Genomic DNA, 16862 nt, shown 5'->3' on the forward strand with positions numbered 1-16862 from the left:
TTGTGTGTTAAAAAAAAAGAAAAAGGAACTGTCCCAAAAAAAAAAAAAAAAAAAGGAACTGTCCCACTTTCATATATGTAGTAATACGGAGATGTCTGACAGATGTAGGCACCTTTTCCATCTCAAAAGTGCACTGAAGGTTTGTGAGAAGGTCATAATACGAAAAAAGAGATCTTATTTGTTTGTACTTCAGGTGTCGGAGCTGAAGACAGAACTGAAGTTAAGGGGTCTTCCGGTGTCAGGCACCAAACTGGACCTCATTGAACGCCTGAAACCCTACCAGGAAATGAACAGTGGTGGTGCTGCTACCGGTGGCATTGTGGCCCTGTCGACATCTGCTGTCATCCCCAGTAACCCAGAAGTTACCATGGCCCTGCCAGTGACAACACTGCAGAGCTCTGTGACCAGCTCAGGCTCCACTTTCAAGGGGGAGCTGCCATCCGCTGGATCCAGCAGCACAGCCCACGCGGACGGTGTTAACTCCCCGCTGCCCATCTCACCCGCACCCTCTGAACAGTCCAGTCTCAGCGCCGAGGACGCGAGCGTGGCAGACACGTTCACCGAGATCATGACCATGATGTCCCCGTCGCAGTTCCTGTGCTCATCGCCTCTGCGAGCCACGAGTACCGAGGACAGCCTCAGCCCCACCAGCAGCACGCTGTCCACCCTGGAGCTCGACGCGGCCGAGAAGGACCGCAAGCTCCAGGAGAAAGAGAAGCAGATCGAAGAGCTGAAGCGGAAACTGGAACAAGAGCAGAAGCTCGTGGAAGTTCTGAAGATGCAGCTGGAGGTGGAGAAACGAGGGCAGCAGCAGCGGCCACTGGAGCCCCCGCCCAGCGCCCCGGCCCCTCCAGTCCCCAAGTCAGACCAGGCTCGGGGCGGCACCGCTCCCGCCGCCAAGGACGAGGCCCTGGTCCCAGACGGCCCCAGCCTAGTGGCCGGCCAGACCCTCGTTGCCAAAAAGGCCATAGTGATCAAGCAAGAGGTCCCCGTGGCCCCGGCCGAGCCGCCAAGCCTCGTCCCGCAGTTTTACGTGAGTTCCCAGGGCCAGCCGCCCGCCGGGGTGGCTCAGCCACAGGCTTTACTGACCACGCACACCACGCAGCTGCTGCTCCCCGTGTCCATCCAGGGCTCCGGTGTCACCTCAGTGCAGCTCCCAGTAGGCAGCCTCAAACTCCAGGTGTGAAGTGTGTCTTCTAACTCCTTTGCCTTACAGTTTGCATGGACCAGAAATTGCTTGTGGAGATTTCAGAGCCGAGCTGCTTCATAAGTGCAGCCGAGTCAGGCTTCAGGGTTGCAGGAAACATGTGCATGTGTTGGGGGGTTATTCACAAACGTGAACAGCTAGCACTGTTTTTATATAGTAAAAACAAACAAGGGGTGCTTTTCCCTTTCTGCTGCCTTTCACCCCTAGCATGGTATTATTATGTGTAGACATTTTAAAATACCCATGGCATTCTCATAATGATGACCGCTACTGTCCTGAGTGCTTTTTGTGTTCTAGGCACAGCATCAGATACTTTAGATGGCATGCTTCATTTAATCCTCCCTTCTCCCAGGAGACCCCAGTGAGAAAGCCCCCTTCTAGAAAGGAAACCGAGGCCTTCAGAGGTTTAATAAGTTGTCCAAGGTCAGAGCTGGCACTCAAGCCGAGGCCTCGGACTGCAGAGCTCTTGCTCTCACACCCACTCCTATGCTCTGGCTCCTAATTGTAGTTCTTAAAAGTCACCGCTGAGGTGAAGATGCCTAAACTAAGGAGAATGCGACCACAGATTCAGGAGTGGGGCTGGTATTGAGAAACGATGAAACACTGGTGAGCATGAAGTTAACTTTTATGCCAACATTGCCTGCAGCCGTTTCTGTGCAACTCGATTATGGAAGTTTTTTTTAAACAAAACATGGGCCACAGTACACAGAAACCATTTGGAGTCCTGCTTCTCTACCTCGACCACCCAGAGAGGAGCAGTCTTGTACCCCCGGGGTCAGGAGGCCTGACCCAAGGGCCCTCGGCATGTTCTGAAGTCCTAACTCCCCTATTTCATCTTTAGAGTGTCTGAAACTGAAAGTCTGCTCTGTGATACAGCTTTCCTAAACATTTGTTTTCCTGTCCAGCTCTTCCATTACAGTTGATGTTCGAGGAACAGGAATTAGTTTTATTCTGGGCCTGTGAGCGCCCCGCCCGTGGCTGGCTCTCCCATAGGAAAAACATATTGCAGCTTAAAAGCAGGAATTTGCACAGTCAGGCCTCACAAATTTCCTTGCTGCTATTAAAATTATTATTATAACACCTGACCTATTTATTATGTGTAGAGCTGCTGTAGGTTCTTTTGACTTCAGTCTTCTATTTTCCCCAAATTTTCAAATGAAAATCTTAGCCACTTACGAAACAGTAAGAGCATGGAAATAACTGGTCTGGTGTTTAACTCTCTGGTTTCAAACGAAGGTTCAAATTTATGTGCCAATGAATTGAAGTGTGTATCTATAAACATTTTATCTTATTTTTCTTTTTAGATGTGATCCCCAAGTGACCAGTTATTCCACATCTAAACTCTTCATTCTAACCTTGATTTTGACAATTCATTTGATTTTTTTTTTTCTTCCTCCTAGACTCCACCACAAACAGGCATCCAGACTCAGCCTCAGATAGCAACTGCCACCTTGTCCTCAGGCCTGGCCCAGACTGCACCTCAGAAACAAGACACTTTCACGCCACATGTGCTCAGTCAACCTCAGCAAGTCAGAAAGGTTGGTGAATGCTAATAAGTGACAGACTGTTGCTGATTTTTGTACTATCATCCGCTGAACATTCAACAAGCATCTTATAGGAGCCTTCTCCGTGGGAAGCTCCTGTTTGTTCTTTTCTGTGATCCATCTCCCACTGGGTGAGCTTTGGGTCAGATGCCATTTGGCTGCAGAAAGAGTTCTTTATTACTAAAAGATAGCTCATCTTAACAGTTAAGCCCCTTTTCCAAGAAAAGTTTCAAAACTATTTTTTCAATCCTCATATAGAGAATTTTCTGGGTTTTAAAATTTCTTTTCAAAGTAATCATTTTGTGGGGGGAAGAAAAGTGCCCTGGGAAAAGGTATTTGAAGGTGAAAAAGACACTTGTTGAAATGTTTATCTTGAGTGAGATCTTTACATATTTTTAAGAGTTTGCCTTCTCAGGGATTAAGAGCCCAGCGGCCTAGGTCTGGCTGTCATTCTGGCTCACCACTTCCTCTGTGTTGTGCCTTATGCAGGATTCATGTACCGTCTGAGTGTCATTTTCCCCATCTTTAAAATGATGGTGCTGATCTAGGGCTCAGTGTCCTCTACAGGACTTCTACTAAGAGTTCTGCTGAAGAGCCCCAGAGGTCACCCAGACTCCCTCTTATCCAGTAGGTGGAGCTATGTGCCCATCTCCTTGCCAGAAAAATCTTAAGGCCTCAAAAGTAGATCTTACTATTTTAAACCTTGAGAATGATTAATCCCAGAGTTTTAATCTTCAGTGTAAAAGAACCTCAATAACTAGGTGTACCTGTAGATATGCCCCAGGCTGGTGTGAACTCTCTGGGCTAAGACAACTTGAGGAACAGACAGGAATGACCTCTTGGGACAGCGACAGCCGTGTTAACACACATGCTTTCTTGGAATCTCCTCTGAGGAGTGCCGTGAGCAAGGAGTTAGAGGTGGGCCCAAAAATAACAGTTTAGAAAGAAACTTAGTGAATATTGAAATGGTAAGACAGTTTTCTTTGAGGGAGGAGAGAGAAAAACAATATATAGATGGATAAATAAGAAGAATATAGTTATAGAACTTATCACCCAGAGAAGTTGTACTGTTGGGAGGGATACACACACACACACACACACACATATATTTTCATGCTTAAGGAATACTTATACACATTTATAATAAAAATATATAGGTTAAGTTTTTCTCTTTCAGAATACTAGTAGTATAAAGTATATTAAAATTTTTATGAGCAAACCAGTTCTGTGAAATACAGTCACAAAACCAACATTATGGCCATACATTTGCCACAGGCCCTAAAACCTTTGGCTCTTGATGGGAGCTAAACAACACACTTTGTAATTCCACAGGAAGAAGGTCTCACCTCTGCCTGACAAAGCAGAAAACAGCTTCTCAGAAGGGGGCAGATTTTAAATGAGGCCTTGCAAGGATTTGGAGAAATTTTCAGAAAAGTGGAAAATTGAGTGTGGCCACAGCACGTGTGGCCTTTCAGTTAGGATGGAAAAGGGGCCAGGTAGTAAGAAGGTTGACATGCCAGCCAAAGATGAGGATTTTACCCCCAAAAAAGAAGAGCCAGTGAGTGTAGGGTTGACAGGCAGGTAGGCGCAGGTAGACAGCAGTGGCAATTTTCCAGTGATGGATAGTGAGGACCCAGATCAGGACAGCAGACCACAGGTCCCGACCCCGGAGGTGTGTCTGAGACGTGTGAGCGCTGAGGGCTCCCTTTACCTAAGTTTCAAAAATAAATGAAGGCAAAACCAAGAATTATTTTTGTGCAGAGGCTGGGGGCAGTGGGAAGAAAGGGGAAAGTTTAATTTGGAACATATTAACTTTGAGATGTCCCAGGTGTGTGTTTGTAAACGTTACAAGTGTGGCTTTGGCACCTGGGAGCAAGGCTGGAAGAGAGAGGTGGGCTTGGCAGCTATGAGCTAAAGAGCCCTGAGAGCAGATGAGGAGAATCATACTGAGCTTTCCCACAGCGCACTGTCCCTGCTGCTGTCCACAACAGAGACCACTGACGCTGGGGAATCGCAGCCTGTGGGCCACACCCAGCCCCGCCCGTGTCTGTAGGTGGAGCTGTCCTGAGCCACGCACGCTCACTCTCATCCGGGCCGCAGGGCAGGGCAAGCAGTTACAGCAGGTGCTGCACAGCGCCCGGCCCTAAACTATATGCTCCGTGGCTTTCATAGAAAACATTTGCCAACCCCTGTTCTATTTTTTTTTTTTTTTTGGCTGCGCTTCGGCTCAGTAGTTGGGCGCTAGAGCACAGGCTTCAGTAGTTGTGGAGCACGGGCTTAGTGGCTCCGCGGCATGTGGGATCTTCCCGGACCAGGGCTCCAACCCATGGCCCCTGTATTGGCAGGTGGATTCTTAACCACTGCACCACCGGGGAAGTCCCGAACCCCTGTTCTAAAATGTGGTTTTCTTTATTAGGAAAAGCAGAAGAACAAATTGATGGGCAAATAATTATTCATTACAGGTTTTCACAAACTCAGCATCCAATACAGTTCTTCCATATCAGAGACCACCCGCTCCAGCGGTGCAGCAGCCCTTTATCAACAAGACAAACAGCAGCATCCTTCAACCCAGAAGCACGCCACTTCCGTCCCTGCAGAATGGCCCCAACCCTCCCAACAAGGTAACCCAGCCCACGGGGCAGCTGTGCCAGCACATACAGGGTGCAGGTTCATCCCAGAGCCCCGGGCTTCGGGCCTGGACGGCCGAGTGTCGGCATTAACGGGGGGAAACAGCCCAAAGTCCCGGGATAGTACTTGTTCCGGGGCAGCTTAGCCGTCAGCACAGTGGGGGTGGCCCGGCCCGCTGGCGCCTCAGCCTCACCACCCAGGATCCCCGGGAGGCCAGCCTGCCGCCGGGCTGACTCTCCTCCTCTGTCTGCCGCAGCCCGGCTCGCCCCCTCCGCCCCAGCAGTTTGCGGTCCAGCACTCTCTGTTTGGGAGCCCGGTCCCCAAGACGAAAGACCCTCCCCGCTACGAGGAAGCCATCAAGCAGACGCGCAGTGCCCAGTCTTCCCTTCCAGAGGTAAGGAGGCCGCAGCTCTGATGTGGTGGGTCCTCTTCAGCTTGAAGCCCTGGTCTAAGATGGACTGGCCTCAAGAGAGACACAAGTTTCATGACTAGTAGCCTTGCTTGCCTTTTAAATGCTATTTAAAATCAAAATATCATTCACTTTGGAGACTCCCAGCGGTTTTCAGCAGCCATATAACCTGCAGTTCCTATTTACTCAGAATTTCAGTGTTTGTCTTTAACTTCTCCTGGGGGCCAGAGGCAGGTTGTGTTAGGGATAGATGTGTGTATATGTGACCAGGGCACATTTTATACAGGACCCTTTTATAAAGCCACCATTTGTCAGGCCAGCATCAAACTGACCCTCTCCTGCCCGGATGGCCTTCCAGACTGCCCATCACCCTCTGCTCCAGCAGGCAGGCTCACGCAAGCAACTCTGCTCATATTTTGAGCAGATGCACTTCGGAAGGGATAGACTGAGGCCCTCCCGGCCCCGCCATGTACTGATTCCCGCCTCATAACCGTGCGTCCCTCTCCTCTGAGCCTGCCTTGTTGCTTTGATAAGATAGGAGGAGCCGCACCTATTCCAGAGATGGAAAAAGGTAGAGCTCCTGCTTGTAAAAGCACCTGGCCTCCGGTGGGCGCCGAGAAACGACAGCCTCATCAGACCTTACCCTGAACGCTCCTCCTGGGCTCGCTGCCTATTTAAAGCTTAAAACTCAACTCACTTTCAAGAAAAAACCCCGGCCTCACAAGAGGATGCAGGGAGTGAACCTGACGCCACTGCGTGGGTGCTGACAGTGGAGGGAGAGGTGTGCTGATCAGAGGTAGACCTTCTGCTCTCACAGCCACAGCAGGTGCCCCGGCAGAGTCATGCTGCTTCCCTCGCTCCCACGGTCCCCATGCCACTCCCTGGGGCCTCCTCGTGCAGGGGGGTGTGCGGAGCCAAGGACTCAGCACTTCCTGCGCAAGTGGCAGCCATGCCGTGGCCACCTTGACCTATGTGGTCACCCCAGCGAGCAGCTGCAGACACTGCTCCATGGCGGCCAGGGTGCCTGGTGTGGCACACTCACACAGGGCATGCAGGGTGCCCGGGCAGACGGCCTCCTCGAGGAAGCAGACAGTTTCCACGTGCTTCTTCACATCCACTTACTGCCGAAGGAAGGTGACTAACTGTAAGATGTTCCTTTAGTTCCAGACTCAGCCAGGGCCCCTATATGTGAGGAAAAGCCACATTTCAGAACTAGGTTTAGATATTTGCAAAAAGAATTGAAACATGGTGCTGGCCTAGGCTGTGCTCCCCTTGGTCCATCCAGAAGGAACATATCTTCAAGAAGATCCTTACAAATCTGGCTCTCACATGTAGGTTACTCTGTACCATTTCCTTCACCAGTGTGACGACAACAAAGAATCCTCCTCTCACCTTAACCTAAGAGAGCTGATTGGAATCCCTGCCCTTTGTCTGTCTCTGGTTCATGCATACAGACTGAGGGAGTCAAGTTCTGTTCGGATGAGGAGCTAGCTGTGGTTCCCCTTTATATACCACTGAGCATCAAAGTCCAGGGATGCTGAGGTTTTTAACATACATTTTACTCGGACTTCCAATTCCACTACTGGCTAATAAGTAAGGCCCTACCAGTTCAGTCTTCCCACAGATAACAGTTATAAAGCCTGGTCATAACACAAAAAGCAATTCTATGAAGTCATTGAAGAGTGACTAGAAAGAGTCATATTATGATGAGGAGTCTGCACTGAGAGGAAGGGAGTCAGATGGCATGAGTTCCCTCTTTCTGCTGCTTTTACTCTGGGGTCAAGCTAAGTGGTGAGGTTACTGGTAGAAAAACCACAGCCTTTATGCCTTGGGAAACCAGAGGACTGGTTCTTTGCCTTCTGGGTTGCTCTCAACTGAGAGAGGAGATGCCCAGATTCTGTCTGCCCACATCTCTGGCTGACCCCTAAGCCACATAGGTAGAGAGTACAGTCATAGCAGATCAGCTAAAGACAAAAGATCTGACCTGAGGTTGGAACTTCTGCCCAAGAAACATCCTGAGGTTCAAGTCCAACCCAAGGTAACCGCCTCCTAAAACAAAAGAAACCATTCATCTGAGAAAAATGACAGAATACAGTCTCCACGATTTGATATCCATGACAGCCGTTCATAACTCGGCAATGTACAAAGAATCAGGAAAATGTGACCCTTTCTCAAGGGAAAAAGGCAATCAGCTAAGACCAACCCCCAGCTGATTTGAATGTTAGAATTTGCACACAAAGATTTTAAAACAACTATTATAACTATCCTCAATAATGTAAAAGAAAATATACCTGTAATGAAGGAAAAGATAAAGAATGTAAGCAGATATAGAAATGCTTTTTTTTAATGAACGGAAATTCTAAAACTGAAAATTACAGTATCTGAAATGAAAAAAATTATAGATGATCTTAGCAGAATGGAGATGGCAGAGGTAAAAAAGTGAACTTGAAGAAAAATCAATAGAATTTATCCAATCTGAATAACAGAGGAAAAAAAAGATTTTAACTCATTATTGACCATGGGATTTTTGCAGAAATTAACGTCTGTGGCTGGCAATTTTTATTTTGGCCAGCCAAAAATTAATTCTGTTATTTCACTAACAAACACTTTGTGGGTTATTACATTCAGTATTTACACCTGACACACCTGTAAAGTCTTCTAATTTTCATGAAATGTTGTCTTCAATCTGCTCTTCTGTAGAAGCAAAGGAGCATTCTCCAGCACCATGAGTTTCATTTTCACTTTCCGTATCAGTATCAATCACTAAGGTTTTTTGTCTTTTTGTTGGTCTTATAGTCACATCATCTGAATCAGAACTATATTCTGAAGTACTATCAGAACTTCTGAGACACTAGTATATATGTTGCTCAGACAATCAGAGAAAGTATATGCATAAAATTCACTGAAAAACTCTTCACTCAAAATTTCACGATGCGTCATTTTTGAAAATTTTACGTTTATAATAGACACAAGGTTGGAACAAAAACCTAACAGAGGAAGAAGTGTGAATGATAAGGACAATCATAAGTTGTATAATGAACCCTTGATCAATTTTAAGCTCTAACAACTTCGCACAGTGATATTAATTGTATCACTCTCTAAAAATGTATTAATACGTCTCCAGTCAATAATGTTCGGTTAACAAAAGATGTGTTAATACATCTCCGGTCAATAATGTGTTAAAAAAGGTGAACAGAGCCTCAGAGACCTGTTATTTAACATCAAACAGTCTAACATGGGTATGATAGGAGTCCCAGGAGAGGAGAGAAAGGAATGAGGCAGGTAAAATATTTTAAGAAATACTGGTCAGATTTTTTACAGATATGATGAAAGACAAGTTTACAGCTTTGAGATGCTCAATGAACACCAAATGGGATAAACAGAAGGCCTCATCATATCCCAGTCAAATTGCTGGAAGCCAAATTTAAAGACCAAATCTTGAAAGCATCAAGAGCAAAGCAGTACAATACACACAGGATAACAACTACCATTGACCCTTTAACAACCACCTTTGACCCTTGAACAACACAGGTTTAAACTGCACAGGTCCATTATACACAGATTTGTTTCAATAAATACACAGTACAGTACTATACAATCCGTGGTTGGCTAGAACCATGGATATGGAGGGCCAACTATAAAGTTACACATGGGGCTTCCCTGGTGGCACAGTGGTTAAGAATCCTCCTGCCAATGCAGGGGACATGGGTTCGAGCCCTGGGCCGGGAAGATCCCATATGCCACGGAGCAACTAAGCCTGTGCACCACAACTACTGAGCCTGCGCTCTAGAGCCCACACGCTGCAACTACTGAAGCCTGCGCACCTAGAACCCGTGCTCTGCAACAAGAGAAGCCACCACAGTGAGAAGCCCATGCACCACAACAAAGCGTAGCCCCCACTCGCCGCAACTAGAGAAAGCCCACGTGCAGCAACGAAGACCCAACACAACCAAAAATATATTTTAAAAAATTAAGTTATACATGGATTTTCAACTGCTTGAGGGTGGTGGGCAGTGCCCCTAACCCTCATGTTGTTCAAGGGTCAGCTGTATTTGATTTATGGCTGACTTTCCATCCGAAACTATGGAAGCATGAAAAGAATGGAACATCTTTAAAGTTCTTGTGGGGGGCTGGGGGTGGGTCCACTGTCAACCCACAATTCTATATCAATTAAAAATATCCTTTAAGAATGAAAGTGAAGTAGAGAGAATTTCAGATAAGGAAAAATTAAGAATTCATTACTAGAAAACCTGCATTATAAGAAATGACACTGTCTTGAGGGGCTTATAAAATATATAGCTATAATACTTAAAATAACTAATAAAGGGGCTTCCCTGGTGGCGCAGTGGTTCAGAGTCCACCTGCCGATGCAGGGGACACGGGTTCATGCCCCGGTCCGGGAGGATCCCACATGCCACGGAGCAGCTGGGCCCGTGAGCCATGGCCGCTGGGCCTGCGCATCTGGAGCCTGTGCTCCGCAGTGGGGGAGGCCACAACAGTGAGAGGCCTGCGTAACCGCCCCCCCAAAAAAAAAAACTAATAAGGATGGAGGAAATAAATGGATCTTTATGTTTACCAGGGTTTTATATTTTATATGGAATGGTACATTAAGTAGCCTATGAAAAATTTAGGGTGTATATTGTATACCTACAGTAATAACTAAAGAAGTATCACTTTTTGAAAATAGAAAAATTAAGTTAGAATTCAAAAAAAAATCAATCTTTTTGAAGGCCAAGAAAGGATGAACAAAACACAGGACAAATAGAAACAAATAATAAAATGGTAAATCCAAACTTAACCATATCAGTGATTATACAAGACATACTAGTGAAGTAAACAATACAATTAAAATGCAGAAATTGGGCTTCCCTGGTGGCGCAGTGGTTGAGAGTCCGCCTGCCGATGCAGGGAACACGGGTTTGTGCCCCGGTCCGGGAGGATCCCACATGCCGCGGAGCGGCTGGGCCCGTGAGCCATGGCCGCTGGGCCTGCGCATCTAGAGCCTGTGCTCCGCAATGGGAGAGGCCACAGCAGTGAGAGGCCCGCGCAAAAAAAAAAAAAAAAAAAAAAAAACAGAAATTTTCCGAATGGATTAAAAAAATAGACCCAACTGTATGCTGTGAGGTGGTTTTAGTGGTTTTAAGATACACCTGCAGTGGACTTCCCTGGTGGCGCAGTGGTTGAGAGTCCACCTGCCGACGCAGGGGACACGGGTTCGTGCCCCGGTCCGGGAAGATCCCAAATGCCGTGGAGTGGCTGGGCCCGTGAGCCATGGCCACTCACCCTGTGCATCCGGAGCCTGTGCTCCACAATGGGAGAGGCCTGCGTACCACAAAAACAAAAAAAAGATACATCTGCAAATTCTTTGACATCCCTCCCTGGGCTGAACTTAGTGACTCGCTTCTAACATATAGAATTGGCAGAAGAGATGGTGTGTGGCTTCTGAAACTAGGTCATAAAAGCCACCCCGCTTGCGCTCTTTTGGACTGCTGGCTGTGGGGAGCATGCCGTGTGGACCGTCCAGCAGCGCTCTGCAGAGGCCCCTGTGAAGAGGAACTGAGGTCTCCCATCAACCACCACCACCTTGTCAGTCATGAAGTGAGTCACCTTTACAAGGACATTCTCCAGCCTTGAGATGGCTGTAGCCCAGCCAGCATCTCGACTACCACATCCTATAAGACCCCACGCCAGAACTATCCATCTAAACCATTCCTAAATTCCTGACCCTCAGAAACTGTGAGAGAAAATCACTGTTTAGTGTTTTAAGCCACTAAGTTTTTTCGGACTAATTTGTAATACAGCAATAGATAACTAATATGCATCTACAAGAGGCATACTTTAAATACAAAGACACAGGTTGAAAGTAAGTGATTGGAAAAAGATATACCATGCAAACAGTATGCATGAGAATTTCTGGAGTAAGCAGAAGATTGGAACAGACATTTCATCAAAGAAGATACACAGATGACAAGCACATGAAAAGATGCTCAACATCATTAGTCATTAGGGAAATGCACATTAAAACCACAATGCAATACCACTACTCACCTGTTAGATGTCTAAAATTAAAATGACTGGCCATACCAAGTGTTGACGAGAATGGAGAACAACTGGAAATATCCATTGCTGTGGAAATATAAAACGATATGATCACTTTGGAAAACAGCCATCTCTTAGAAAGTTGAACATACACCTGCCCTATGATTCTGGCATCCCACTCCTGAATATTTACCCAAGAGAAAAGAAAGCGTGTGTCTATACAAAGACTTGTACACAAATGTTCACAGCAACTTTATTTTTAAATATTTTCTTTTTTTTTTTTTTTTTTTTTGACAGTTTTGCTTTATTTATTTATTTATTTATGGCTGTGTTGGGTCTTCGTTTCTGTGCGAGGGCTTTCTCTAGTTGTGGCAAGCGGGGGCCACTCTTCATCGCGGTGCCCGGGCCTCTCACTGTCGTGGCCTGTCTTGTTGCGGAGCACAGGCTCCAGACGCGCAGGCTCAGTAGGTGTGGCTCACGGGCCCAGTTGCTCTGCGGCATGTGGGATCTTCCCGGACCAGGGCTCAAACCCGTGTCCCCTGCATTGGCAGGCGGACTCTCAACCACTGCGCCACCAGGGAAGCCCCACAGCAACTTTATTTTTAATAGCCAAAAAATGCCAACAATCCAAACAAACTGTGATATTTCCATACAATGGAATACTTCTCAGCAATAAAAAGGAATGAACTGTTCCTCAGCTGTACTCTACAACATGGTTAAACCTCAAATTTATTATGTTGAATGCAAGAAGCCTCCTCTACCCTCCCCTTGCTAAAGAAAGTACATACTGTACGACTCCATTTATATAAAACTCTAGAAAACATAAATTCATCTGTAATCAAGGAAAGCAGATCACTGGGTTGCCTGGGGATGAAAGGAACATTGCAAAAGAGCATGAGGAAACTTTAGGGGAAACGGATGTGTTCATTATCTTGATTGTGTTGATAGTTTTGTTGATGTATACATATGTCAAAACTTATCAAATTGTATACTTTATGTACGTGTAGTTTTTTGTATGTCAGGTAACTCTCAATAAAGCTGAAAAAATATAGTATGAGCACCTTTATACATACCTTATATTTTTACATAAATGCAAATGAATAAAGACATTTTTAAAAGAAAGTGTCAGAGGCCTCTCAAAATGCAACCAGTGATAGAAAATAAGTCAGCTGAGCTGGGTAAAAAAAAATCTTAGATTTTTACAATTTTTTCACCCCATTCTCACTCTTGTCAACTTAACCAGCTGTGACACACTGGGAAAATGGCATAATGTCTCAGGTGACCTCAGCATTTTCAAAATTATCAAATGACAGATTAGGCTAGATGTTCTGTAAGGTTTGTAGTGCTCCCAGTTGTCTAATGCTTCCAGGTTTGTACGAAAGAAAGCTAACGTATATTCTCCTTTGTTGTAGATTTCCAATGCACACAGTCAGCAGATGGACGACCTCTTTGACATCCTCATTAAAAGCGGAGGTGGGTCAAAGTCACATCAGACCCCACAGGGGTCTTATCACAAGTTCATGAAAGTTTTCCTCTAGAGCTCACAGCGTATCTGAGTAGTGAGAAACATATTCTTCTAATTCTACTTCAGTTTGCTCTTTTAAATCTGTTAAATTTAGGTGATTAAAATGAAGGAAAAGCCATTGTTTATAACACAATAATTTAATAGACTTAGCAATAGATGTATGCCTGCTGAAAAAGATAGACTACCTTAAAATAATACAGAAGAACCAGATTTAAAGACCACACTGAAAAACTTCAAAACTTGCTCCACGTAAATGTTGTGATGGGATAAAAATTCATTGTGCATTAGTTTCATAAAACCTAGTTACCTAGCTTGGGCTCTAGTAACTTTATTAAAATTCAAAGGCAAGCACTTTCTACATATGATTGAAAATCTTAGATTTTTACAATTTGTCATCTTAAAAAGGGATAAGGGACATTAACCACAAGAAAAAAAAATCAAGGATCTCTCTGCCTCAGCTTACATATCTTTAAAAATAAGTATAAAATCAGTATTTCAAAACTTCAGATGCTATTTTGGAATATTTTTAAAGTATTCTCAAATTACCTTGGTGAAAGAGTTTTATTCAGGTTTTTAAAGTGATCAAAATTTCTCCATTCATAGCAGGTTCTATTTGATTTTGAAGTTAATGATTTTGTAATGTTTGACAAACATAGAAAATTCTTCATATTTGACTATAGATCTACATGTGCAAATAGCATTTTCTTTTTAAACTCATGATGTATATCTAAACTATGGAAATTAAAGAAATAGATATACCATGGCCTGAATTTAAGGTTAAAAAAATAATAAAATGCTTTTTGCCAAATCTGGTGAAAATACTTTTTGAAATGATTAAAAAGAATAATGTTTACAGCCTAAACTTGGAAATTAAAATATGACAAAGTCACAGTAACAAAATAACAATTGAGTTATTTTCTAAAAGGGATGAATTTTATGGCAAATTATCCAATGAGTATATTATTTTATCTTATTGTATACTAATACCAGTAATAATGAGAATAGAAATTTAAATAGTTGATTGTAAACTAATTATTTAGATTGCACTTTCAGCTTTCAGAACAATTCTAGAGATGACAACAGATAATGAAGAGCAGCATAACTGTCCTAAAAACACAGGCAGTGCACACAGTCTGCAGTTCACATATAGCAGTCAGATTGTAAGTTCTTTCTCTCACTTATTCATGCATCCCAATCACTGAATTGTAAGAGCGATTATTAAATACATGTTTCCTAGTGTATCTGCATATAAATGAAACCAGTCAAATACTCATAAGAAAGTAAAAAGGATACTTTATTCAAATATATGTAGCTAAGTGAACACATCTATAGCAGATGGTCCGTTAATTTGCTACTTGATCTGGCAAGGAATAACATGTAATTAATGCTTATTAAGACATTTACCAAATCCTCAAGATTTTATATGAACTCAGAAAATGAGACAAAGAAAAGAAAAATAAGGTAATCCACCTCATCTTGGAAAAGATGTGTTAGCTTTAGCTCAGAAATGACATAAGAGAACATTGTATCTTTTAAGGACTTTATATAGAATGTAAATGGCTAAATTCAGCACACAGTTCAACTATAATGATAAAAAAAAGAATATAATTAGAGCTTTCATAATATTAAGGATGTACTTCATGAAGCCTGTACAAACTCAGGGTATCCGCTTTGACATTCACTGTAAGGGTGGTGTGCTGCTGTAATAGCAGATTCAAGGTAGAGGGTAAGACAGGAGCCTGTCTTCAGCCTGGAATGACTTAGAGTAAGTAAAGGATCAAATAATCTAAAACCATCGATTCCCACCTGGTGGTAGAGACTGCTTTTAATGCTTACTCTTACTAAAAAGAATTGAAAGCATATCAGAATGTTATCAGCTTAAATGTTTATCTATTTAACTAAAATATCCATCCTCCTAAAGGTTATCCAGGACCGTACCCGACCAACAGCATCCTCTTCCTAACTCTAAGATGGACTGTGTATAAGTCATCACAAAAATACAAAATAATTGCCCTGGTAATGAATAAAAAACGTTTAAATAGTACTAAATCATTATTAATTACTTCAATTATTTTGCAGAGATTTCCCTCCCTGTAAAAGAAGAACCTTCTCCTATTTCCAAAATGAGACCAGTGACAGCCAGCATCACCACAATGCCAGTCAGCACAGTGGTGTCCCGGCCACCACCCCAAGTCCAAATGGCACCACCCATATCCTTAGAACCTATGAGCAGTTTATCTGCCAGCTTAGAGAACCAACTAGAAGCATTCTTGGATGGAACTTTGCCTTCAGCCAGTGAAATTGCTCCACTGCAAAGCAGCAGCGAGGACAGGGAGCCCTTCTCCCTGATAGAGGATCTCCAGAACGACCTGCTGAGTCACTCAGGCGTGCTGGACCACTCACACTCACCCATGGAAACTTCCGAGGCCCAGTTTGCTGCGAGTACTCCCTGCCTGTCCCTTGACCTTTCTGACTCGAACCTGGACAACATGGAGTGGTTAGACATTACCATGCCCGGCACGTCATCGGGACTCACTCCCCTCAGCGCCACTGCTCCGAGCATGTTCTCTGCCGACTTCCTAGACCCACAGGACCTACCACTGCCATGGGACTAACGGCACAGATTTCTCATCCCAGATTCCGTGAGGGTCAAGAAGATGAAGATGATTGGAGAAGGTCAGTTTTTAGAGACAGATCCATAGTTGCATCATTGCAATTATAATATGTTGTCACAGAAAGAATGGAGGGATGGTCAGAGGCTGGAAACCAAGTTTGAAAACATTTCATTGCATCCAGCAGTGAATGTCTACGATTTAATATAGCACAGAGCCTTCTGAAAAAACACTACTCCAAGAAGACTTATGTATTTCTCCAGACTTCATTAAAGAATGAAAGGTACCTTTAGATAAAAACATGAAGCAGAGTAATGTGTGCAGGGCGGTGATACCAGGGCCTCTGGTCATCAGCTACATTTAAACCTCTGTGGTCACTTTGAGACCCTCAATAAAAGGCAAACGGCTCCGCTCAAAAAGAAGGGAGGTGAGAGACCACTGCACAGGGTATTTCCTAGAAATGGCCTGAGCCCAGCCCAAGATGCAGCAGGGGTCAAGGGCAGTGGTCAGCACCAGCCAGTTCAGTGACAGCTTCCCACTGAAGACTTTTTGGTTCCATTCAGAAACCAATGTAATTTTTTTGTGTGTTATAGTTTATTTTGTGATTTTTGGGAATCTTTAGATCTCCAAATTTAAATTGAAATGGAAGATCTTCCACCATAACCAGACAGTGTCTACAAAAGACTGTCATAAACAATCCACTGTAAGAAGTCAGGTGTACTGATAACACTGAAAATTCTATTTGCAGCCCTCTGGGTTGATTAGGTTGATTTTAATGTGTATCTTAGATATCTGTATGTGTGCTCTGACACTGTGATGTGTACAGCCTACACTGGAGTAAGGCATTAGGTACCCAGTGGTCCTACTTCTTGGAATAACTCAAATATTTCTGGAGTAC

General features: G+C 44.2%; 1 protein-coding gene across 2 annotated transcripts in view; it reads left to right on the forward strand.

The window, feature by feature from the left end:
* The window catches only part of MRTFB (myocardin related transcription factor B), a 127103-nt gene extending 110839 nt beyond the window's left edge, over positions 1-16264 (forward strand). For both annotated transcript variants that reach the window (XM_079718450.1, XM_079718451.1), the window contains 6 exons: positions 194-1180; positions 2608-2745; positions 5214-5372; positions 5636-5773; positions 13240-13300; positions 15432-16264. In XM_079718450.1, the coding sequence (XP_079574576.1) occupies positions 194-1180; positions 2608-2745; positions 5214-5372; positions 5636-5773; positions 13240-13300; positions 15432-15967 (2019 nt within the window). In that variant the 3' untranslated portion in view covers positions 15968-16264. The remainder of the gene's footprint in view (positions 1-193; positions 1181-2607; positions 2746-5213; positions 5373-5635; positions 5774-13239; positions 13301-15431) is intronic.
* The last annotated feature ends 598 nt before the right edge of the window (positions 16265-16862 follow it).

Source organism: Hyperoodon ampullatus (genome assembly GCF_949752795.1).
Source record: "Hyperoodon ampullatus genome assembly, chromosome: 14".
Classification (NCBI taxonomy): domain Eukaryota; kingdom Metazoa; phylum Chordata; class Mammalia; order Artiodactyla; family Ziphiidae; genus Hyperoodon; species Hyperoodon ampullatus.